The sequence below is a fragment of the Gracilinanus agilis genome, chromosome 1 (genome assembly GCF_016433145.1).
Source record: "Gracilinanus agilis isolate LMUSP501 chromosome 1, AgileGrace, whole genome shotgun sequence".
Lineage (NCBI taxonomy): Eukaryota > Metazoa > Chordata > Mammalia > Didelphimorphia > Didelphidae > Gracilinanus > Gracilinanus agilis.
Genome location: NC_058130.1, coordinates 183,720,748 through 183,746,756, shown reverse-complemented (window position 1 = coordinate 183,746,756; position 26,009 = coordinate 183,720,748). Strand labels below are relative to the sequence as shown.

The 26,009-nt window shown below is 36.1% G+C and overlaps 1 protein-coding gene across 2 annotated transcripts in view; it reads left to right on the top strand.

Annotated features, from left to right (window-relative positions):
• Positions 1-26,009, top strand: part of SNX29 (sorting nexin 29) — a 714,032-nt gene that overhangs the window by 137,130 nt on the left and 550,893 nt on the right. For both annotated transcript variants that reach the window (XM_044659168.1, XM_044659176.1), the window contains exon 13: positions 1,120-1,248. In XM_044659168.1, the coding sequence (XP_044515103.1) occupies positions 1,120-1,248 (129 nt within the window). The remainder of the gene's footprint in view (positions 1-1,119; positions 1,249-26,009) is intronic.

The following is a 26,009-nucleotide window of genomic DNA, read 5'->3' as shown; positions in this document are numbered from 1 at the left end:
AGTTCCACTCAATCTTCCTTATGCTTGTAAAAGTGGCATGCCTTTACAACAAAAGAAAACTTTAGTCCAAAACTCTGCTAATGTTCTGTTATCCTGTTAGCAAGACTAGTTCAGATATTTAATGTGTAAGTGGGTTTCCTGTCCAAAAAGGAAGAAAGTCTCATGCCTGGATGCAATACTTGTAAAGTCATGTTTGGTTTTTTTTAATAGTAGCATTAAATAACTTCAGAAGAGTTGCTTCCTATTCTTTGTCTAAAACCAGAAATTACATTCACAAGAGAAATTTTGGTGAATTGATAAGCTTTGGGAGGCAAGATATAGTATGTTGTGAAATGATAGAATGTCAGCATAAAATGTGTTTAGTGGGTAATAATAATGGGTCAAAATGGGTTTAAAGGAAACATCTTTCATATAATTTGCATGTTCTGTGCATATTTGCATGCTATTGATTATTTTCCCAACCTCCTTTGTTTATATTCATTGTTTTGGTAAACTCCTTTTCAATAAGGCTTGGGCAAGATTACCCTTATTAGAATACAAAACAAAACAACAAAGGCTAATTTAATGCAGTACAGTTTAAGCCTGTGGTTCCCACACTTTTTTGGCCTACAGCCCTTTTCCAGAAAAAATATTACTTAGCACCCCTTAAAATTAATTTTTAAAAATATTTTAATAGCAATTAATAGGAAAGATAAATGCACCTGTGGCCATCACCGCCTCCCTGGATCGTTGCAGCACCCACCAGGGGGTGGTGGCTCCCACTTTGGGAATCACTGGTTTAAATTGTTTAGACCTGTTTGAACTGATAATTAAAGTTAGACTAATGTTTTACTTTCACTGAACCCTCAAATTGGTGACTTGTGAAACTCATTTTTAGTTTAAGTATTTATTTCCTTGGTCCTGTTCACTTTCACTCATTAGTCCAATGGTCTTACTGTCATGAGACTCCAGGACATCCTTCAGAACACTATTTAATTAACGTTACCTAAAGGACCTTAAATAAAAGTTTACTTTAGAGCAGGGAAAAGGAATCAACTAGATTATAGCAGTAATTCTATTTTGGGCTTAATGGCCATTTTGCTTTTGATGTCTGAATGTATTGTCTCCCCTTTCCCTCAGATCATTGCGGAACCTGCTTGATGGAGAGATGGAACATTCTGCAGTGCTCAGGCAAGAAATTGACAACTTGAAACGAAAAGTATCAGAACAGGAGGAACGTCATGTAGCAAAGATCCAGGCATTGGCAAGGTGGGTAAAATGAAGTCGAGAGCAAGGAGTGGGTTGCTTATGTGTGAGAAGCATGCGGTCGTCATATTACAATGAAATATGAAACAGAATAGTTAGGTGGTTGTAGTATTTGTTATGCAGTACAATTTTGATGTATTTCCAATTTGGTTCATATATATCTATAACTAATACTGTGACAAAGTGCCTTTGTCTCTGTCCTTATTTTATCCACATGAGCACTTTTTCATCAAGCAGACAATATAAATGTATCAACAGAAGCCTTAGATACCTGAATGTTTGGCTTAGCTTGGGTTGCTTCTTTGCATACCTCACCATGGCTACAACTTTTGCATGTCTAGTGGATCAGACTTGTTTAAAGAAAGACTATGTATTTAGGTGGTACTATGCAGAGTAAAACACCAAGGCATGGGGATTAGAGGTGGGAGGGACCTCAGAGAGCTAGATCAGCCAGTTATTTGCTATGTATCATGGCCAGATACAGTTTGGAGAAATGAATGAGCAGAGTTGTTGGAGTAGAAGCATATTAAATAATGAGATAATATATAGAGTTTCATAAATCTTACAACATTATGTCAATGTTGACTTATTATTAATTTATGAACTCATAATTCAAAGCAAGTTGTTTTAATAAACAGATGTTTATTGCCAAACATGCCTTGCTGTCTTCCATAGGTCATTCTCCCTAAAACAGTGCTGCAGTTTAGTCCTTAACTGGTCTCTGTGCCACAGTTATTTGGGGTGAATGGTGAGTCTTAGGCTGAGCAAAAAGCATCTTTTCCTTGTATGTATCTTCCAGGGAATCTTAGAATGCATTTAGTGTCTAGGGCCATTAATCTTCATTTGTCACAATACTCTTATTTCTTTTTTTTTTTAAACCCTTGTACTTCGGTGTATTGTCTCATAGGTGGAAGAGTGGTAAGGGTGGGCAATGGGGGTCAAGTGACCTGCCCAGGGTCACACAGCTGGGAAGTGGCTGAGGCTGGGTAATACTCTTATTTCTATTGTTTTTCAGGCCTTGACTTCCTTTCAAGCTTTTTCTTTGTATATCTATCCTCTATGAATAGCTGAATGATGAAGCTTGCTATTTATTCATGGAGGGTATATGAATGAGTTGTTTTCATATCTGAAAGAGACAGGGTAGAATGAATTATTTTCTACTGGGTTATATGTAGTCAATCACCTTTTATTAACCTTCTATGGAAATCCTAAATCTCTGCTTCTGCTTCCAGGCTCTTTCACAGAGAAAGTTATTCAGTGAGTGAGTCAATTTCTTGGATATATATCTAAAAGGATTGATAGAATTATTGTCTAAAGAGGTAAAAAGTAAGAACCAAATCTCTTAGCTGTCTGGTAGGGAATTGGCTTGGGAATCACCTGCTCAGAAGAGCCTGTGAAATTAGAGGTTTAGAGCTGGAAGGCATCTTGGCGGCCATCTAGTCTAACCTCCTCATCTAGATCTGGTTTTGAGAGATTAAGTGACTTTCTCACTCTCAAAAAGTTGTTTTTCATCCTGTGTTTTGAAGAGGAAGAGTGACATCATGGAGTGATGTCTTGACTTGCATGTGAATTAGATTTCAGTGAAGGAAAGCTGCACAAAGTTGTCAATGTACTCTATTCCTTCTGTCAATTGGTTTGTATTTATAATCTAATTTGCCATTCTGTCATCATTTTATTTTTTCTAGACAATAAATAGGGTTTGGCTAATTTACCCAACTGAGTTTCATTTGGTAAGTAGGTGGTACTTCTTCCTCCTCCTATAATACAACCTTATCAATAACTGACAAGTCTATATTGAGTCATACCACTACAACCAAAAGGAAGTATGGAGGATGAGAGAATGAAGGTGTTTTGTGATCCATGAATACATGAATAATTGGATAAGAGCTGGTTATTTAAGAACAATTGTTTTCCTTAGTTTTCAAAAATTTAATCCTGAAGTCAAGTATATTTTTCTTGTCATCATTAGAAGACTGAGGATAAGAGGTCATATGCTAATGAATATTTATTAAGTTTTATTTGGGAAAACAAATCTGAAGAACTTGTATTGTCTTCTTCTGTTGACTGAAAAAGCTCTTTGCCTGCCTGATATGCTCCAGCTTGTCTTCCCATTTGGTTTGGATTTTTTATACTAGTTTGGTAAATAATTCAACTATTTCAAATCTACAGATAGATGTTTTCTGAGAAGTAACCTGGCTTGCCAGCCTTCAAAGAAGAATTCCTAAAAATAATTCTTCTTGTTTGTAACACCAAATAGTTTGTTTAGAGGATTCTAATAATGAATTTGTTGGAGACATTTAAGCAATTTTACCTTTTCAGCCAAGACTCTGAGAAGGGTGGAGGGAGTTAAGAATGTTAGGAAGTGAGAACTTTTAATTTAGGAATCATCCATTTTGTATTCTAGGATTACATTCTAGTGCCTGATTTTGTTGACAGTCCTCAAGAGAGCTTCTGCTTCTACCTAGAGGCAGGAAAATCCCAATATTTGGAACTAATCATCTGCTACTGGTTATCTTGGCTTCCTCCAGCCAAGAAAGGTGAAGGTGCACTTTCTGGCAGGAGGGGTATGGCTAATGTTTTTCTTAGGGCCAATTTAAAATAAGAGTCAGGGAAAGGCAGATGTAAGTAAAATCTAGGCTTATTTGTGCTTCTGTTTGAGATTACAAAGAGTATAGAACTGTCCATTCTTTCAGCCATATTATAGATTTTCCTTTAAGGCAGGGGTTCTTAAACTCCCTTGTGTTATGAACATCTTAGGCAGTCTGTTGAAGCCTATGGATTTCTTCTCAGAATAATGTTTTTAAAAATAAGTTTTGATCTAAGGAAATGCTCAATCTCATTTAGAGGTTAGCCAAAATAAAAACATAACTTTTTCTCTATCCAGGTTCATAGACCCCCTGAAATCTATCGATAGATTAAGAGCTTCTGCCTTAAGATTTTTTTTCTCCCATAGACCATAGTTCTAAAGCTGGAAGGGACATCATAAGCTCTCTGCTCCAACCACTTCATTTTACAGATGAGGGAACTATGGACTAGGAAGCTAAGTGGCCTAATGGATAGAGTGCTGGGCCTAGAATCGGAAAGATATTTTTGTGAGTTCACAGTGGTGTGATCCTGGGCAAGTCTCTTAACCTCTTTTGCCTCAGTTTCCATGTCTGTAAAATGAGCTGGGAGAGAAAATGGCAAACCACTGTAGTATTTTTGCCAAGAAAACTCCAAATGGGATTTTGAAGAGCCAGACACAACTGAAACAACTGAACAATAGCAACAAAAATAGAGGACCAAAGGGAGATTAATGACTTGTCTAAGGTCACACCAAAAAAAAATATGCATCAGATGTGGGATATGAACTCAGGTTTTTCTGATTCCAAACTCAGCACATTAGCCATGGCACCCCTACTGCTTCTTTCAGTTTCAGAAGTCCAAGATGGGAGAGGCTTGGCTTGATAGCAGTTAGTTTTCTCAATAATTCTCCATATGAAAGTTGTGGAAATGAGGATCCAGAACTGAGCATCTTTCTCTAATGTACAAGATAAAAAGAAATGAACATATTTATCTTCTCTATTAACTCTGGATTCCAGTCAAGAATCCAGGTTTGGTTTAATTAGTTGATGAGGTAAATTTTTTAGGGGGTAAACAGAAAGATATTTGAAGGAACAGCTGTATTTGAAGCATGTGTCCATATAGAATCAGCAAAGTGTTAGAGCCATTAGCATCCAACACCAGATGTTCATTACAAAACCTACATCAAATGTGGACTTGGTTGGTTCATCAAAATGCTGAAAATGTGCAGCTGTTAAGAAGGAAGAACGAAGCCTAAGTCTGAGTCATTGTGTTAGCCTATTATTTTCAAGTCTTTCTCCTCGTCAAAGGGAACAAGAAAGAAGAGATAAAAATTTACAGAAAGCAATAAATATGATACAATTCTCATTAAAAGGTTAGTGTAATTATCCACTGGGAAGAGAAATACATTTACATTCATTGATGTTACATTTGCTGTCTTGTGTAATTAGAAGTGGCTGAAAAATCTGTTTGAAGAAACACAAAGCATAGAACAGTTGTAAGCAATGAATACAGGAGATGGGTAATGAGGCCAGGTGAGTGATATTTTTTTGTGTTCATTGAAAGAAATTATTGAAATCATGTATCTTTCTTTTGTTGATCTTAGTTGTTTGAGATCACATTGCTCAGTTTAAGCCCTCTATTTTGGGGTAGGCAGGAATGTAACCTGGTTATTCCTAGAAGATAATTTTTCAAATTCTCCTTTCTGGTGGCTCACAAGGTGGCAATTTCCATTGAAATTCCAGTGAATTTCCAATTCACTGAATATGAAGACTAGATATTAAATATAGCCAACTTGTGAGTGCCCTGCAGGGGGTAACAAGTTCTGATGACATCACTGCCAAGCAAGTTCTTTTTTTTTTTTGAATGCTGGTGAGGGAAGCAGCAGGAAGCTGAGCAGAGGAGATATTCTTGGCAACATCAACAATTCAGTACAAAGAAAGACAACTGCCAAGTCCACATGGCTTTCGAAAGTTAGGAAAACGATTGCTCTAGGGGTCCAGTAATATCTTGATTATGGTAATGGGACACAAAGGGAGTAGCATGGATAATTGAAATCCACTGATAATCTAAAAACCTCATTTTCATTTAATGCAATCATTTCTACTATTCCCCCCACCAGGCCTTTCAGCTAGTTGCTAACAAGGAGCAAAACTGACTGAGACTAATTTCATCTTCTTTCAATGTTCCCTCATCATGCTCTTGATGAAAGAATAGTATAATAACCAAAATTCAGGGGCCAAAAAGAGACTTGAGAGTCCTGGATGATCAGTCTCTGAGTGATGGGAAGGTGATTAAGATTTATTTCCTCCCAGGACCACATTTCTGCAAACTTTGCTTTACTTTGTGGTAGAAGGAGGCTGTTATTTCTTCTTTTTAATCACTTCTTCTGGATGACTTGCCAGAGCAAGTGAGGTATGACAAGGTAGTTTCCACTTTTTTTTTATTTTAATTTTTTAAATTAATAAAATTTATTTACAAGTGTCTCAGCTCCTCTTTCCCTTCCCCACATCATAGAAGGCTGATCATCCTGGAGACAGATATGTATATATGTCATGTTTTTCATGTTTCCATTTTTCAATTCATTCTCTGGAGGTAACATTCATAAATTGTTCTTTAAACATTAAATCTGTAGCTGTGTTTAATGTTCTCTTGGTTCTACTCCACTTCTGTTTTAAGATGATCTCTTCCAAATACATAGATAGTCTCAATGTCTTCTTCATAGTCTCTGTCTGCTGTTGTAGCCTGGAAGAACCTGTTGCTAATATATACAGCAACATCTATGTATCAGGAAGGCCAACATGGAGCTGCAGAGGTGAGCAGAGGTGACTCCCTCTGTTGAAAAAGTGAGAATTTTGTTTTCACAGGCTTCTCAGATGCTGGGCAACAACTGGAGTTCTTTAATGTGTTGAGCTGGGCCCCATACTGTTATAGTTATGATCACCCCTTAAAGGAACACTTCTTTGGAACAAGAAAAGGGCAATGAAGTACAAGTTATATATTTAGCATATATATAAATTATTTATCAGCCCCTTTCTACCTCTATTTAATACATACAATTCATGGATTTCTCAATTACCTTTCTCTCATTGCCAAAAGATTGCTTTTTTTCTTAAACCTGGCATTTAAGGCTCTTCCCTTTTTGGCTCAAACAAACTTTACAACCTGATATTTTACTACTCTATAAAGTGAGGGCAGTGTGGTATAGTAGATAGTACTAGACTAAAAGATTAGAAAGTCAGCATTTTATGGGTTCAAGTTCTGCCCTTCTTCCTTAGCTTATCATGGAAAAATCATTTAATCTCTCTGAAATTCAGTTTAGTCACCTGTAAATGGGGATATAGTACCAGAAGTACCTTTCTCATAAGATTTAATTAAAAAAAAAAAACCAAAATTCTTACCTTCTGTCTTAGAATCAATATCATGCATTGGTTCCAAGGCAGAAGAACAGTAAGGGATAGGTGATAGGGGTTAAGTGATGTGCACAGCTAGGAAGTATTTGAGGCCAGATTTGATATCTAGGCCTGCATAAGGTTAGTTTTTGTGAGGCTCAAATGGAATATATACATAAAATACTTTGTAAAATTTATAGTATGATACAGATGTAAGTTATTATTTCTGTGTCAGACAACTTGGTCATACTCTATTTACTTATCCCCAACTACTTCTCCACCTTTGTGCTTTTATTTGTACTATTCCTAACATTTGTAATTGTTTCTCTGTCATTGCTTTTTGAATTCCTAACTAATTCTAAGACCCAGCTGAGATTCTATTTTAATTAAGGCTTCTTGGTATCATTTGCCTATAAACAATTTCTTTCTTTTCAGTTGTTATGGTACTTTGTATCTCTTTTATAGTTATGATTAACACATCTTTCTCTGTATGGCAGGTCTCGTAGAAAGGGTTAGGATTAGTCATATGCTCTAAATTCAAATTCCTGATCTTATGCTTAATATATGCTTAACATGACCTATAACTTAGGTCAAGTCCTTTCACACTTCTGGACCTCAGTTTCTTTGCCTTAAATGGGAAGAGGTGGCTTAGAAGATATCTAATGTCTCAGTTCTAAATTTTGTATTGCTGTGGTAATTCTCCATTTTCTGTTCCACTGGGCATCTCAAACTCAGTATATCCAAAACAGACCTTATTATCTTCCTCTCTAAACCCACTATTGATCTGAACTCTCTTGTTACTCTTTTTTTTAAAATTTTAAACATTTATTAATCTTTATATTTTAGAAAAGTTAACATGGTTACATGATTTATGCTCTTACTTTTCCTTTCACCTCCCGCTCTCCCCCCTCCCCTGGCCAATATGCATTTCCACTGGCTTTAACATGTGTCATTAATCAAGACCTATTTCCAAATTGTTGATAGTTGCATTGGTGTGGTACTTTCGATCCCCAATTATGTCCTCATCAACCCATGTATTCAAGCAGTTGATTTTCTTCTGTGTTTCTTCTCCTGCTGTTCTTCCTCTGAATGTGGATAGCGTTCTTTTCCATAAATCCCTCAGAATTGTCCTGGGTCATTGCATTGCTGCTAGTACAGAAGTCCATTACATTCTATTTTACCACAGTATATCAGTCTCTGTGTACAGTGTTCTTCTGGCTCTGCTCCTTTCATTCTGCATCAATTCCTGGAGGTCTTTCCAGTTCACATGGAATTCCTCCAGTTTATTATTCTTTTTAGCTCAATAGTATTCCATCACCAGCATATACCACAATTTGTTCAGCCATTCCCCAATTGAAGGGCATACCCTCATTTTCCAGTTTTTTGCCACCACAAAAAGCACAGCTATAAATATTTTCGTACAAGTCTGTTAATCTATGATCTCTTTGGGGTACAATCCCAACAATGGTATGGCTGGATCAAAGGGTAGGCATTCTTTTATAGCCCTTTGAGCATAGATCCAAATTGCCAGCCAGAATGGTTGGATCAGTTCACAGCTCCACCAGCAATGCATTAATGTCCCAATTTTGCCACATCCCCTCCAACATTCATTATTCTCCCCTTCTTTCATTTTAGCCATTCTGCTAGGTGTGAGGTGATACCTCAGAGTTGTTTTGATTTGCATTTCTCTAATTACAAGAGATTTAGAACACTTTCTCATGTGCTTATTGATACTTTTGATTTCTTTACCTGAAAATTGCCTATTCATGTCTCTTGCCCATTTATCAATTGGGGAATGGCTTGATTTTTCTCTTGTTTCTCTTGATCACAGCACTGTCCAGATCTCTGGCTTACAACCACAGAGTCATCACTGACTTTATCTCTCACCTCCTCCTGCTCCAATGCTCAATTATTTGCAGACTTCTCATTTGCATCATCATGACATTCCTAGATTCCATTCTTACCTTTCCCCCCCTTTTCTTTTCTCCTTTCTCCACTTTCATGGTTACTGTTTTGGATCTGGCCCTTATCACTTCTTGTCTGACATTTTTCAATTGATCACCATGTTTCCAATCTCCCTGCTTTCCAGGCTGTCCTCTATACTGCCAAAATATTAATTCACTCAAAAATTTTTCATTGTTCTTCTTGCTTTTGGAATAAAGTATAAACCCATCCCTCTAGCATTTAAAGTTCTCCTCTAGTTATTTATTAAACATCTAGAATGTGCCACTCATGGAGCTAGAATTTGGAACTATAAATATAAAAGTGAAACAGACTCTGCCCTCCAGGGGTTTATATTCTTATTAGGTTGTGGGAATGAAGGCATGTACAACTTAGATACAAGGTAACATTTTTGTAGGGAGAAGGCTGAGGGGAAGCAGAAAAGGCTTCATAAAGATGTTTGAGCTGTCTTGAAGAAGAACTGCAGTCTTTGCCAGTTTTTGCTCTTATTTTTCCCATTCACACATTTTCAATTTCAGCCACAGTGATCTATTAGCTAATCCTGAAGTTTAGCATTTGATTCTCTGTCCCCATGCCTTTATTTAGACTTTTTCTTGGATACTTAGCATACATTCTCTCTGCTTCTCAGAATCAGTCTTCATTCAAAGTGCAACTTAGTTGTCTCTTTGTATAGGAAGACTTCCTTCTCCTGTCTGCTCTTCAAGGAATGGTTGTGTGATAAGCAGTTCTTTTCCCCCTTCTTCAAATTACCTACAGTGTAAGGTTCTTAAGAGAAGAAACTGTTTTATTTTTTCTTCTTATGTTCAACACCAAATATATTGTAATACATATTATAGGAACTTAATAAATTGACTCCATGATCTCTTCTGAATTGAAAGTTTCTTTAGGGCAAGGGTCCTATCTTATTTCTATTTCAATCCTCAGCACCTAGCAAGAAGTCCTTTCCTTACCTTTAAGCACTTGTAAGAAATGTGTATTGACTTGAGTTATCATTACTTCCTGCTTAAACCGCTTAGATTTTCTTCCCAGTTTATTTAATAAATAGAACCATGATAATGTATTAAAAAATAGGCATAGGTGGCAAGGTCTGGCAGGAGAAGGCCTTGTTTTAGTTTTTAAAAAATGTTAATAATGTTATTTGTCTTAAAATTTTTTTTTAAATATTCATTCTTCTAAGTTTCCCTTTCCTTCTGTTTATCCTTACTTGGTTATCTTGCCAGAAATGAATGGTAGGGAAAAAAAAAGACTAGAAAAATGATGTTTCTTGCATAAAGTTATTTGCATAGCTCTATGGCTTTCTTTCTCTGATATCTGAATGACTATATCTTTTTACAGATTATATGATTCATTGATGGGTTATTAAGTTGCTTTAATTTCATTTTATAGTTTGTAAATTAGTTGTAAATTAGTTCCCAAGTGCTGTCACTATTTTGTAATTTATATTTTTTAAATATATCACCCCACATTGACTTCATATTGTTTTTTAGATGCTCCAAAATGCACTGTACTTATTATTTAATTGCCTTTTTGTGTCTATCATACCTAATCTTTACATACTCAGTGTTCTTTTGGATTAGTGGGATGGAAGATTCATTTCATGTTGACTGTGAAACTATTCCCCCAAGTAAGACAGGGTAGTGTTATAGTGTAATTGAATCTAGTGATTTGGTGTATTCAATTTACATGGGCCAGTATATATTGTTTAATGAGTGGATGGAATGCAATGTGTCAGTTCTCCTGAACGGCAGAATACCAGGTTCTCAGGGGACAGAAGCCATTGATTCTTGAAGTTATGTCTGATACTATCAGATATTGTATATACTTGATACTAGTTAAAGATCTAGCTTTAATATACCATTAATGAACTTGGGTAGATTTGTTATCCTGTAATAGTTTTAGCTAACAGGGTCCTATAGTTGTGGTTTTAAAAATTTTGTATTCTTGTGTTAATCAGACTGCCAAAAGTTTTAGAATTGTTTTAAACAAAATTTTCAGAAAAATTTAGGATTTAGGAACCAAAATTAAAGTAAAGTTGACCATAACATTTTAAGATTTTTGGAGAGTAAGTGCAGAAAGAGCAGAGTCTAGGAACCAATAGACCTCAGTTTTTGTTATTATTTGTTCTTTTAAAAATAATTTATAATTGTGATGTGCCTCATTTTTTCATTTCCTTAAAATATAGGAGTACCATTTCTAATCTCATTGAATTATAGAAGGGTATAGTGGGGATATTGACTGTGTCTTTTTTTTTAAACCCTTACCTTCTGTCTTAGAATCAATAATAATGCTCATGTCTTTCTTTTTTTGAGATTTTCTGCTTTGAATTTGATTAAATAACCCTCATCTTTCATCTTAAATTATTCCTGTGTATTGGTTCTAAGGCAAAAGAGAGGTAAGGGCTAGGCAATGGGGGTTAAGTGGCTTGCCCAGGATCACACAGCCAGGAAGTGTCTGAGGTCAAATTTGAACCCAGGACTTCCCATTGCTAGGCTTGGTTCTCAATCCACAGAGCCACTTTGCTGTCCCTTGACTGTATTTTAATAGTCAGGCAACAACTGTGGTAGTCATTTCCAGATCAGCTATTTGTATACAATCTGACTACTGATAGATCAAATATTGAAATCAATGTCATATTTGTAGAATAAAATAGGTGTATATACATATATATGGCATGTAATTAAAACAGCTTGAGCTACTTAAATAACTATTGATGTAGAAATCTGATAAAAGAAAAGACCAGACACTAATACTGACTATCATAATTTTCAAAGGAAGTTTAATAGTTGAAAATTCATTACCATAGCAAGGAGGCCAATAGAACACTGGAAAGCCCTCAGCCATACCTGTTTGCCATATGGAAAGATATGACAGCTAAGGGCAACATTAATTTAAATTATAAACTCATTTGTAAAATGTTACAGAGAATAATGGTAGAAGATTGTGAGCACTATCAGTTCATTAAATGCTAAGAAGTTGTAGAGAAAAAAATGAATTTACATAAAACTTATGTGATCCAATTAAGTTAGAACATCTTGGGAACATTGTTAAGACAGGGAGAAAGGCAAATTAGACAAAAAATGGAAAAGATCTGTTCAAATTATTACAACAAAATATTTTCTGCACCAATGAATATAGATCTGCCACATTTAGACTCTAACATCATAGTTCCTTATGGTGCTGCATGAGGAGTTATTACCAAATCACAGAATTTCAGAGTTGGGAGGGATCTCAGTGAATGAGCAACTGGATGAATGAACAAGCATTTATTAAGCACTATATTCAAAGCACTGGTTTTCAGGCAAGAAGGAAGAAAATTTTTCATTTCCAAGCAGGGCCAATTAGAATAGCTCAAAATTACTCTGTGATTTCAAGAAATCAAAGGAAAAATTGGAATATGATATTTCACAGAGCAAAGGGGATTAGTTGGTGACCCAAAATAGCATAATCTCCATAGCTAAAGAACATAAATCATGCAAACTAATTGGCCATTTGGTAAAAGGGAAGCTTTTGAAGCATTCAAAAGAGCCCTGTCATAAGCAGAGTATTTAGCATACAAACTGACCAAATAGCTGAAAGTTAAATATTTTTAAGTAATAAGGACAGATAGAGAAGGTGAAATAAGCCTGTCTAGTTTGATCTGTACCTGAAAAAAATTCCTCACTATAAACTAACTAATAGCTGTTCAGCTCCTGCTTTGGGATAGTTCTCACATTGGGATAGTTCTCATTTTTAGGAAGATTTTGTAACATCAAGTTCAGATTTGCTTATTTAAAATTTTAACATCTCTCCTATTTCTGCCCTTTGGGGCCAAAGAATAAGTAACCTCTCTTTCACTTGGCTTTCACTTCAAATACTTGAGGACAGTATCTTGGTCTCCCCACCCAGCCACCAAATCTTTTTTTTTTCTTTAGGCTAACATCTCCAGATCCTTCAACTAGTTGTCAAAAGGCATGATTTTGAGACCTTTTACCATTCTGGTTCCCCTCCTTTGGCTGTTTTCCATTTTATCAACATCCTTCTGAAAAATTGTATTGAACTGAGCACAACATAGTCAAGATAAGTGTGGTCTTCCTAGTACAGAAGCAAGAAGAATATCACTTTCCTAATCCTGAACACTAATCCGCTCATATTATTTTAGTTCATGTATTTCCTTTTTCCAATAGTCTTTAGCTTCTCTTGATTGTTTTTTAAGTTCTTGAGTTAATTGAATTATTGAGTTCTTCCAAATCCTATGTCTAATTCGCTGGAATTTCTTTGGTTTTGCTTGGAGTTCCTTGATCTTCTTCTATTTCATTTGCTCTTAGTTCACTTCCTGGAAAGAAGCTGTCAATTGTAATTTCTTTTTTTCTTTTTCTGTGGTTTACTCATATATTTTCCTTCTTTCCCTCTTGTGCCTTCTCTGCTCTGCTGGTAGATTAGGTTAAGCAGATGGCTTTAATGAGCTTTGATGTAAGATCTTCCCCAGCTGGTGACAGAAGTTTGTAGCCTCTTTTCTTAGCAGTCTATGGAGGAGGGGTGTTGGAGTTTCCCTGCCCTCAGGGGTTGAACTGTATGGCTTGATGTTGACATGCCCTGAGGCTAAAACCTGGAGAGAAGGGTGGGGGTAGGGCAAAATGGAGCTGTTTTTGCTGTATCTGGGTTGCCTTTTTGCAAAGCCTCTAGCCTCCTCCCTATGTCTGTGTTCAGTTCCCTGAGCCTGGCTCAGCTGTGCCACCAAGGCCCTCTCTCTGGACCAGTGCATTTGCTTGCCAAAAGATTCCAGAAGCTGTTCAGCACAGCACGTGGGGGAGGAGTCCTGGGAGTCCCAGGAGTCCCTTGCTTCCTTACCCTCAAACCCAGCAGTTCAAGAATTCAGGCCTTTTTCTTGGTGTACCTCTTGAACTGTCTAACAGGAGGATCCCCCAGCTCTGTCCTGTTGTTAGATTTGGTTTTCTGTGGAAAGCCAATAAGAGAATAGATAAAAACCTGAGACTCTTCTTTTGACCCCTTTTGTGATCCTTGTGATGTCTTGTTGAAAAGCATTATGGCCTTATTGAAAAGCTTTAAGTTCCTAGTAAACCTGCATTTAAGAGGTTAACACTCTTCCCCTTTGGCCAGAAATGCAGCTGCCTGGTACAGCCAAGGCCAAAACCTTAGCAGGGGCATTTCAACCCTGAGAAAATATTCCTCGACTTGGCTTTCTGATAAGAACCCAGCCAAAATTCAGCCTTGGCCTTGTTCTATTCTGGAGCCAATGAGACCTTTTGTGTTTTGATATGACATACTTTGTAACTTTTGTGCATCTGTGAAGTTTCGGGGAGGGGGGTGTGTCTTTTGTGTGAAATGAGTCTTGAAATATATATAATAAACTCCATGCTCCTGGAGACAGAGCTGGAAGCATGAGCTAAAAGATCTTTGGTGTCCTTACTTCTTATCAACTAAGTAGTCCTTGTCAGATTATCAGAAATGATAAAAAGATCTCAAGAGTTTTTTTTCCCCTAGAAGTACTTTGTTTTTTATCTCAGTGTGGAAGGGTATGGAGATCTGAAGTTTTGTTCATCTAAGCTGCCATCTTCCCAGAATCCCCTAATCCTCTCACATTAAATAATTTATTTGAATAAACTTTTTGTCTTTTTTTTGGCTGTGTCACTTTCAACTCAAATTGAGCTAGCAGTCCACTTAAAAACCTTACATATCATTCATAGAAACTGCCATCTAATCATGCCTCCCTCCTCTTGTACTTGTGAAGTTGATTTTTTTAACCCAAGTGTGACTTTACATTTATCCCTATTTAATTTTTTTTCTTATTAGATTCAGCCCAGTACTCTCCCCAACAAGATATTTTTGGATTCTGTTTTTGTCATCTATTGAATTAGCTAGCTATTCTTTTCAGCTCATTGTCATCTACACATTTGATAAGTGTCTATCTGTGCCTTTTCTCAGGTTCTTCATAAAAATCAGAAATAGCACAAAGTTAAGAAGAGTAGTTCTCTGGGGGCATATCCCTGGAGACCTGCCAATTTGACATCTGAACCATTAATGACTATTTTCTGTTCTTTAAACAATTCCGAATACATTTAATTGTACTATTAAATAGACCACTTATCTGTAGCATTTTATCATGTACTTTACTAAAATCTAGGTAAACTTCATATGCAACATTCTCTTAAACTACCAGTTGGATAATCCTGTCAAAAAAAAAAAAAAGAAATAAGCTTAGTTTGTCTTGTATAATCTCTTTTTTCAGAATTTGTACTGGTTCTTTGTGATTTCTGCTTCCTTTTCTAGATGTTCACTGACTCTTTCTTTAACATATTCTGAAATTCTGTCAGGAATTGAATTCAAACTTATTGGTTACAGTTTGCAGATGCTTTTTCTTTCCCCTTTTTTTGGAAATTGGGACAATATTTGTTCTTCTCTGTTAGTGACTCAGTATCACATCTGCCAGTTCTTACAGTGTGCAAAGATGTAGTTCATTAGGGCCAGGTGACTTCAAAGAAAGTTAGGATCTCTTTCTTTCTCTCTATATATACTGATTAGTTGTCAGCTCCCTAATAGCTATTTCTATTTCCCTGTTTCTATTCCAAACATCATTTGCTTTGGTAGAGAAAGCAGAACAAGATAAAAATTAAACGGCCTGGATTTCTTTCTGTTGTTATCATCATCCTGTCCATCTGAACAATAGTCCTATCCCTTCTTTGATTCAACTATTTTCAATATAATAATGCACTTTTTGTTTTTTATAAGTTTCCTTATAGCAGTCCTGCCCTTTTTCTGGATTCAATTTTTTTCACCAATATGAGAATACATTTTTTTTTAATTTGAAGTATCTAATCAGGCTTTAGCCTCTTCTGAACATTATTGTTACTGATGTTCACATAGTACTATGTCATGCTTTTGTTATCATCTTCTGTTATCTGCCTTACTTTCATCTTTTCTATGTCACTTAAAAGAAGTCTAGGTTGTTTGTTTGTTTTTTTAACCCTTAATTTCGGTTATTGTCTCACAGGTGGAAGAGTGGTAAGGGTGGGCAATGGGGGTCAAGTGACTTGCCCAGGGTCACACAGCTGGGAAGTGGCTGAGGCCGGGTTTGAACCTAGGACCTCCTGTCTCTAGGCCTGACTCTCACTCCACTTAGGTTGTTTTGTTTTGTGTTCTCAGGCAGTTCAGAATTTTACTCACTAGAATTGTTTATGTCTTTGGAATTTAGTTCATTTAAAGTTTTACACTCCATACTCCTTGGCCTTATTTTCCCATAGACTTTTGTTGATATTATGGCTCTTCCTTATCCTTCCCCTGAACCCTTTGAAATCTGCTGTCAGATCCAGGTGCATGTCACATTTTAAAGTAGAATTGGCACAATGAAGAAGACTGAGAAGAGTATCTGAACCAGATAAGGAGGCACAGAAGACATCCATGCTACAGGCAACACAGTTTAGAGAAATTGAGAGATCACTTCTCAAGTTGTTTGAGAGGGAAAGATATTGAAAACCTGGAAAATTTTATAGATTTTATTGGTGTTGAAAAAAAAGAAATGGAAGAAGAGGTCAACAGCCACTATATCAAGTACCCACTTTCTCATCTCTACAAAATCTTTCTGGGAATAATTTACACATTGTTGAGGGCAACCTGTACCTTTGGAGAGACCACTCACAACCATGAGATCATAGAGCAGTTGGAGTATTGAAGAGCAGATAGATAAAGCATTTATTGTTTACTCTGTGTTAGGTACTGTGGTAATTAAACACATTGGATGCACTCAAGAAGCTTACATTTTAATAAGGGAGAGAATATGCAAAAATTGTATGCATACAAGATATGTACCCAGCATAAATGAAGGTAATCTCAGAGAGAAGCAAGAAGGGGAGGAGGGCAAACAAGCAGGTGGGATTTGAATTTAGATTTTGAGGAAACCAGAAGTCAGAGGTAACATTTTAGGCAAGATAAGAAGCCAGTGCAAATGAATGGAGTTGAGAAATGGAGAGGGAGTACTGTATGAGGAATTGCAGGTAAGATAATCTTACCATAACTTACAGTGTGTCAAAAGGAGTAAAATATAAGATTGGAAGGTAGGATTGCTTTAAATGCCAAATAGATGATTTTATGTTTGATCTTGGAACCTATACTCTAGGCAAATCACTTTGGTAGCTGAGTGGAGAATGTTTCTGGAGTAGGGGTTAAACTTGAGGTATCTGTTATCCTTTGCTCTTGTTACTTGCTTGTCTCTCCTGCCATATTCGTAAAACTCTCCATAAACTGTGCCCAAAGGGCTATAAAACTATGCATACCCTTTGATCTGGTAATACCACTACTGGGTCTGTATCCCAGAGATAATAAAAAGGAGGAAGGGAACTACTTGTACAAAAATATTTATGGCAGCTCTTTTTATAGTGGCAAAGAATTGGAAATTGAGGGGATGTTCATCAATTGAGGAATGGCTAAACAAATTGTGGTACATGCTAGTTAAGTAATACAATTGTGCTAATGATAAGCAAGATGATTTCAGAAAAAGCTGGAAATATCTGCAGGAACTGATGTAGAGCAAAATAGGCAGAACTGGGAGAGCATTGTACACAATAACTAATATTGAACGATGATTATCTGTGAGAACTTGACTACTCTCAGCAGTGCAATGTTCTGGGACAATCCTGAAAGATTTATGATGGGAGATACTATCCACCTCCAGAGAAAGAGTTGTTGGGATTGTCTTTCACATCAGGGTACTTATGATTTTATTTTTGGGTTTTGGTTATGTATGAGTTTGCTCTTACAACAGTGACCAATATAGAAGTGGATTTTGCATGACAATAAAATAAAATCTAAAACAGAAAAAGACCCTCCATAATTTTTTATGGTGCTTTTTACTTGTAAAGTTAATATCACCATCCTTATTTTCATCTAGCCTAACACCTTTAATAACAAATTATGTCAAGGGCAAGTCAGCATCACACCTTTAAATAGCTTTAGTTTTTGTTTAGTGATGAACTAATTTCTGAACAACAAAAGTACCCTACACACATCATTGGATTATATTCAAGAGTCTTAACTTTTTTTCTTAATTACTACAGTTGCAGCCCATGAGCATGCTAAGATGTTTGTCTCTGTGTGACCCACATGGCCACAAAAAGTGACTTCTTTTCACTATTCTGGTTTGAGTTAATTGGTTTTGCCTGTCTTCGTTATCACTGCTGAAGATTACTTATTGTGAAAAGATAGAGTCATTTAGTAGCAGAAGCACTGGGCTGGGAGTAGGAAGACATGAATGATTCCAGTTTCCTTACTGCTAATAATGGAATATTGGCTTTCTGAGTTACTTAAGGCATCTATAGTACTTATTCCCCATGTGTAAGCTGAAAATAACATGGCAATTCATCTCTCTTTGCTCCTTTGGAAAGATATATGTGAACCTGGATAACAGCTCAAGTGAATAGCTCTTCTTAAATATTTAAGATGTTTTACTTATACTTTTGCATTAACAAAGTGAACTGTTATAAAACTGACATATAAAAATGTTGAAATTAGGTATTTTGATATGGACCCCATCTGTTTTTACAACCTTTTCTCTCAGAACTCCCCATTACAATTCTCCTTTTAAACTAAATTGGACTGGGGCAGCTGGGTAGCTCAGTGGATTGAGAGTCAGGCCTAGAGACGAGAGGTCCTAGGTTCAAATTCGGCCTCAGACACTTCCCAGCTGTGTGACCCTGGGCAAGTCACTTGACCCCCATTGCCCATCCTTACCACTCTTCCACCTAGGAGCCAATACACAGAAGTTAAGGGTTTAAAAAATAAAATTTAAAAAAAAAATAAACTAAATTGGACTCTTTGTAATTATCCAAATATTCTTTGGGTTTTCCATTTTACATGTTTTTGTGCATTTTTCTTCCCTCTCTTTGAAATAGCTAGTGTCTCCAGCCTCATGGTCTTTGCCTTTAAGGCTGGTTGGTTTAATCATCACTTCTTCTATGAAATCATCTTCATTTTCCCTGCCTGAAAAAGTCTTAAAACTTTGAGGTGCTGAAGCTTTTTTGTCTCTTTGTGATACCTACCATATTATCTCCTAGTTTCAAAGATTTAGGCCTAGAAGGATGACAGTATAACTATACAAAGATCAAGTATAAAATTGTGGGATTTGAGTTTTAAAACCAGCTCTTTTACTGTGTGACCTTTGTCAAATGACTTAACTTCCTTCGGCTTTAGTTCTTGTAAAATGAGGACGTTGTGCTAGATGGTCTCTAATATCCTTTCTAGCTGTAAAACTATGATTATATGATTCTAGGACCTGAATCTAAATACTGACTCTACCACTTAATTCTTTTGTGTCCTTGGACGTCACTAACTTCCCTGAGCTGCATTTTCATTATCTGTAAAATGGAGTTAGACTAGATATAAAAGAGAGTTGGACTGATAACCTCTGTGCTACTTTTGGCTCTAGATTCATGATTTTGACACCTAATCTTATCCCCTTATTTTGTAGAGGATGAAACAGATTCTCAGAGAGAGATGTTAAGTGATTTTCCCAGAATCACATAGCTGCTAGATGTCTCAGGAGGATTCAAATTCAGATATACTTAACTCTAAATCCAACACTATCCAGTATGTGACCTAGCTAGCAAATATCAAGGCCAGGATTTGAAACCAAGTTTTCTGGTCTGAAATTCTGTGTACCTCATATAGCAGCATGTTCCCTCTTGTAATTTTTTTGTAATGGAACAACTGGAGCAATTGCTTGTAGCTACAAAATTGTTAAGTAACAGAGCTCGGACTTTAACCCAGGTGCTTAGAGAAGAGGACTTTTTTTCATAAACTATATGTAGTATTCTAGTAGAAGGAGAACTTTTTTTTATTCCCTTTAAAGATAGAGTTGTGATATTTTACAAGATAATGTCATCCTTTCAAACATGTTCTAGTTTAGTATTCTCATGATAATTTTTTTTCCTGGTTTGTTTCTCTGTGACCTGAACCCCCTATCCAAGGGAAATTGTTTTTTTTTTCTTCCTTCTTTTTTATGCAGAGATATTTCCATGTGATCTTGCTTTTATTTTTTCCTGCACTACAGTTTAAATGTAATTTTTGTTTCATTCTCAAACTCATTTGTAATCTGACTTCATGGTTAAATTTCTTCTTTTCCTCCTCCTCCTCCTTCTCCTCCTCCTCCTCCTCCTCCTCCTATAAGTATATTGGCATTGTCTGTGAGCTCAGCATGTTATACCTAGATAGATTGGTCCCTGGAAGTTTCCTGGTCAGACATGTACCTACCTTTCATAGAGGTACATACATTTCAATTTACTTATCCTCTAGATCAGTGATGGCAAACCTTTTAGAGACTGAGTGCCCAAACTGCACCCTCATGCTGCATGTGAACTGCTCCCTTATCCCAGACAGTAGAGTGAGGAAGCACTTCCATTGGGCAGTTGGGCAGAGGGGCAGGTGAAATAAGGAATGTACTCAGGAATGATGGAGATGGGAAAGGGAGCAGTCTCCTCCAGCGCACATGCCACAGGTTCACCAACATAGCTCTAGATCATTTTCTTTTGGCTTTTTCTAGCAAGGATGGCTATGGAAATTGTATTTATTATTAAGTAACAATGCCATATCATAGAGGCATATTGAGGACTAAAATGACTGTAAAGGACTTTGAGATCTTCAAACAGAAGGTGCCTTGGAAGGTTAAGAAAATTCTATATTCAAAAAGTTACCTTCAGCTTGAAAAATGACTGACATAATCACCTGTGTCTCCTAATTTCCTAGGGACTTTATTCATTTGTATAAAGTCACTAGAGATGCATGCATTCCAGATTTCTTTTGACTACACCATTTGTTCTTACATGTGTCAGCAGAAGTGGGTAGTGTTTGGTAGGTAATGGATTTGTCAGTCTTTTAATCACATCTCAGATATGTGTTTGGGGAAAGCAGCACAACTCATGATTGGCAATACCATGTCTACATATGTTCTTTATATACCTCTTCCCATCTTCTAATCAATTCTTGTATGCTTTATAAAAGATGACAACCTCTTATTGGAAACTGAAACTAATTTGAATTGAATTCCTTCAGCTACTCTCAACATTTCTCAGCATTATTACATAATCTCTTTTCCTTCCATTCTGACATAGAAAAAACAAGAAATGTTCCTCTTCTTTGTTAAAGCTAGTTCATGCCCTTGGTGCCATCCCTTTGCAACGGCTCTAAGATTTTACTTTTGTAATTATCCCCTTTCTTTCATTTAGTTTCCTTTTCTCCTTCCTTATTTTTTCCTATCTTTCTAAAAACAATCCTACAAAAACTCTCCCTTGACTCTTCTACCCCATATGTAAATCCAGAATGTTGTAGAAAATCACCATTGACCATAGCATGTTTCTTTTTCCTTGGGTGCAGATGGATTCATGCCACTTGCATGACTTCTTTTAGTGTATCATTGAGAGTGAGTTGCTGCTCTCACTCTGGAAAGTCAAGACTTCTTCAGAGTATTGTGTTCTGGCCTAGTTGAGTTATCTTTTAGGGAGGGCATTGATAAACTATAAAGTGTCCAGCTAGAGGGTAAACAGGATGGTGACTGTGCTGTTTGGAAAACTTGATAATGATTAGATATATACAAAAGTAGAACAGTCTACCTCTAAGGCTATAGTTTCCTCTTTACCACCATCTTTAGACAAAGGTTGGATGGTCATTTTTTAGGAAGGTGGTTGAAGAGATTTTTGTTCTAATACAAGTTGAACCACTATCTAGAAGTCTTCAAGGAAGTTACCAGATAGAATTACAAAACACTTTAATGTATTTGATAACTAGGAGTACCATGGGATTCCTTATTCCCTTTTTAAAAAATTATTTTTGTGGCTCTGAGGACCCTTACAGCTTTGAAAATCTATAATTTTTTTAAGGTCTTATTTCAGCATTCCCCACCCTCTGCTCCATGGAGAAGAGAGCCTTTTATGTAGTTTCTGTTGTGTGGGGATTAGAGGTTTTTTTTCTATTTGTTGCATACTTCTCCTAACAAACTTTTGGTTCTCTTTTAGATTTTATTTCACTTCATTGGATTATTTTTTCTCTAATTTTCTTTCATGTATTATTCCTTCCATCTTAAGAATTCTTCAATTTCTCTAATAAGTCAAAGGTTAGAGTTGTATCCTTTAAGCTCTTTCTTCTTTCTAGCATATTTGCTTGTATCTTCAGCACATATCATTGGTGACCATACCATGTAAAAAGTTCACTCTTGGAATATAGGGAACCGTGGAATACTTGACCTTTGCTAGTCATCCTTTCTGTGCTATCAAATTCCATTATAGCTTCTTGTAGCCCCTTTATTAACTCCTCATTTAAATTGCCAGATGGCTATTTCTTATCCTTGTGTTTATACTTGCTGTTCCTTTTTGGAACAAGCTCCTGGTCTATTAAAAGTAATTTTTTTTAAAGCCCTGGCTTTTTTGGTTTGTGGTCAGTGGCAGAATTTTTGTTTTATTTTTTTAAGCAACAAAAATTTCTATTTTATTTTAATTTATTTTTTTTAATTTCAAGAGATCATGACAAATATAGATTTGAAATTTTTGTCTCCTTCTATGGCTCTTCAGATGGCCACAATAATTCTTACATAAGATTTTCCAACAAAAAACTAGACAAAAACGTACTGAAATTTTTTTTCTCTATTCATTTAAGTTAAAAATGTAACAAGTAGGGCAGCTCAGAGTTTTGGGCCTTATTTCTGCTGAAGTTTTACTTCTTGAGGATAGCTCTTTTGTTAATATAGTTTCTCTTTCTCTCTTCCACTCACTCTGGAAATTAAGCCATGAGTTGAAAAGGAAAAGAAAATATTTGCTGAATGACTGGTTGAATGACTACCAGGTCACAGAATGTGCTTTAAATGGACCTCTAAAAGCATGGACAAATGCTTCCCCAACATTTTCAGTTTCCTTTCTTTAGATTTCTTTCTACCAGTATTACCCTTTTAAAAAAAAATCCTTTTTTTTGCTGCCATTCTGAAGAGCATAACTTTTTTTTTTACCTGCAATAACCTTTCAAGTATTCACTGTCCTTTTCTTATGTCTTAGGTAGTATCTTTCCAAATGGGCTTGAGGAACTCACTTGTGGTGATTAGGAAAGAGTTATATTGCTGCCTTTTCAGTATACAGTAATGTATCATCCTCTAAAATATTTTCTAATTCTCAGAGCTTGAGTTTTCTACCTTGTCCTATCTCTAGGGCCTATAGACATGTGCTAATTTACACAGCTGTGCCATGATATTATTGAACAAAATGCCTGCCAGCCCTTTGTGTATTTGCTTCTCCCTTTCCTTAAATCTAATCCTCATGGCATATTCTTTGGTATTTTGTTCAGAGAATTTTATGTATATAGGCCGTGTGACAAGAAGACAAATAGTTTACCTTTAAATTGAAGAAAAACACAACATAATTTGTCTCTGCTCCAGTTATGTTCTTTTATCTTTTTCCTTAGGCTCTGAATTATAGTCATGATCTCCTACTGCATTGAAGGTGAAAATGTTAGACTGTTTTATCAGGAAACTTTATATTAAAAATATTAAGATCAATTAGATACAAAATATTACCCCAATATTTTTAGAAAGTGAAAGTTAAAAACATTTTTTGAAATAAGAAATTATAAAGCATTGAAACCAAATACATGTATTTTGGTGATTATATTATTTTATTATTATTTAACAATATTTTAAATGTCCCCCATGTTACATTGAGACCAGTTTCTAATATTTTATTTTATCCATTTATTCAACTATTTATTTATTTACTTATTTATCTACCTGCTCAGCTATTTATTTATTTATCTACTCATTCATCCACTCATCCACTCACTCACTCATTAATCAATCAATCAATCAATCAATTAATTAATTAGTTTGTTTGTTTATTTAAACCCTTAACTTCTGTGTATTGGCTCCTTGGTGGAAGAGTGGTAAGGGTGGGCAATGGGGGGGGGGGTCAAGTGACTTGCCTAGGGTCACACAGCTGAGAAGTGTCTGAGGCCAGATTTGAACCTAGGACCTCCGGTCTCTAGGCCTGACTCTCAATCCACTGAGCTACCCAGCTGTCCCCAGTTTCTAATATTTTAAAAATAATTTGGAGTCTAAAATTCTTTTCTCCCTTCCCATGACCTCTTCTACTGAGATGGTAAGCAGTCTGATATAGGTTTTACATATGCAGTTGTGTAAAATATTTTTCCTTAAGAATATTTTTATGGAAGGAAACTCAAAAGGAAAAAATTAAGGACATGAGAAAAGTTTGCTTTGGTTTGAATCCAGATTCCCTCAGTTTTTTCCTCTGGAAGCAGATGGCATTTTTTATCATGAGTCCTTTGGGATTGTTTTAGATCATTTTGTTATTGGGAATAACTAAGTCATTCACAATTGTTCTTTGTAAAGTATTTCTGTCACTATGTACAATATTCTTCTGGTTCTTTTTACTTCACTCTGCTTCAGTTTATGTAAGTCTTTCAAGTTTTTCTGAGTTCCTCCTGCTCATAATTTCTTACAGCACAATAGTATTTCATTACAATCATATACTAAAATTTACTTAACCATTCCCCCATTTTTGGGTCTCCCCTCACTTTCTAATTCTTTGCCTCCTCAAAAAGAGCTGTTTTAAAGATTTTCGTACATATGGATCCTTCCCCTTTTTGTTTTTTATCTCTTTGGGATAAAAACCTAGTAAGGGTATTGCTGTGTCAGAGGGTATGTACTGTTTTATAGCCCTTTGGGCATAGATCCAAATTGTTCTTCAGAATGGGTGAATAATTTTACAACTTTCCTAGTAGTACTTTAGGATCTCAGTTTTCCCACACCTTCTCTAAATTTCATCATTATTGCCAATCTGATAAGTGTGGGGTGGTACCTCAGAGCTGTTTTGATATGTATTTATCTAATAGGAAATTTAAAGAATTTTTTCACATGACTATAGAGAGCTTTACTTTGTCTGAGAACTGTCTGTTCATATCCTTTGATCATTTATTAATTAGGAATGACTTGTATGTATTTGAGAAATGAGGCCTTTATTAGAGAGATTTGTAAAATTTTTTTTCACCATTATGATTACTGTTCCATTCTATTCTACTCCCATCCCCAGTTTATCCTTTTCTCTCTCTTTTCATTCTGTCCATTCTCAAATGTGTTTAGCTTCAAAACTACCATATCCTCCAATTTGGCCTCTTTTCTATTTTCCCTACTCTTCTCTTATTCTTTTCCCCTCCTACTTTACTGTAGGGTAAGATAGATTTCTATATTGAATTGAATGTGTATGTTCTTCCCCCTTTGAGCCAATCCTGATTAGCTATGTTCAAATGCTTGCCCCTCTACCTCCCTGTTTTCCCTTGCTCTGTAAAAGCTCTTCCATGGCTCTTTTGTGTGAGATAATTTATCCCATTCTATTTCTCTCTTCCCCCTCTTCTAATACATTCCTTTTCCTAGCCTCTTAATTTTTTTTTAGATATTATTCCATCATATTTGACTCATACCCTTGTCCTCTGTATATGTATACTTCTAACTGCCTTAATAATGCTAAAGTTCTTAGGAGTTAAAAGAATCATCTTCTCCCCCCCCCCCTTTTTTTTTTTTTTAAACCCTTAACTTCTGTGTATTGGCTCATAGGTGGAAGAGTGGTAAGGGTGGGCAATGGAGGTCAAGTGACTTGCCTTGCCCAGGGTCACACAGCTCGGAAGTGCCTGAGGCCGAATTTGAACCTAGGACCTCCTGTGTCTAGGCCTGACTATCAATCCACTGAGCTACTCAGCTGCCCCCTAAGAATCATCTTTTCATGTAGGTATGCAAATAGTTAAGTTTTATTGAATGTCTTTTGATTTCTCTTTTCTTATTTCTCTTTTTTATGCTTCTCTTGAGCCTTGTATTTG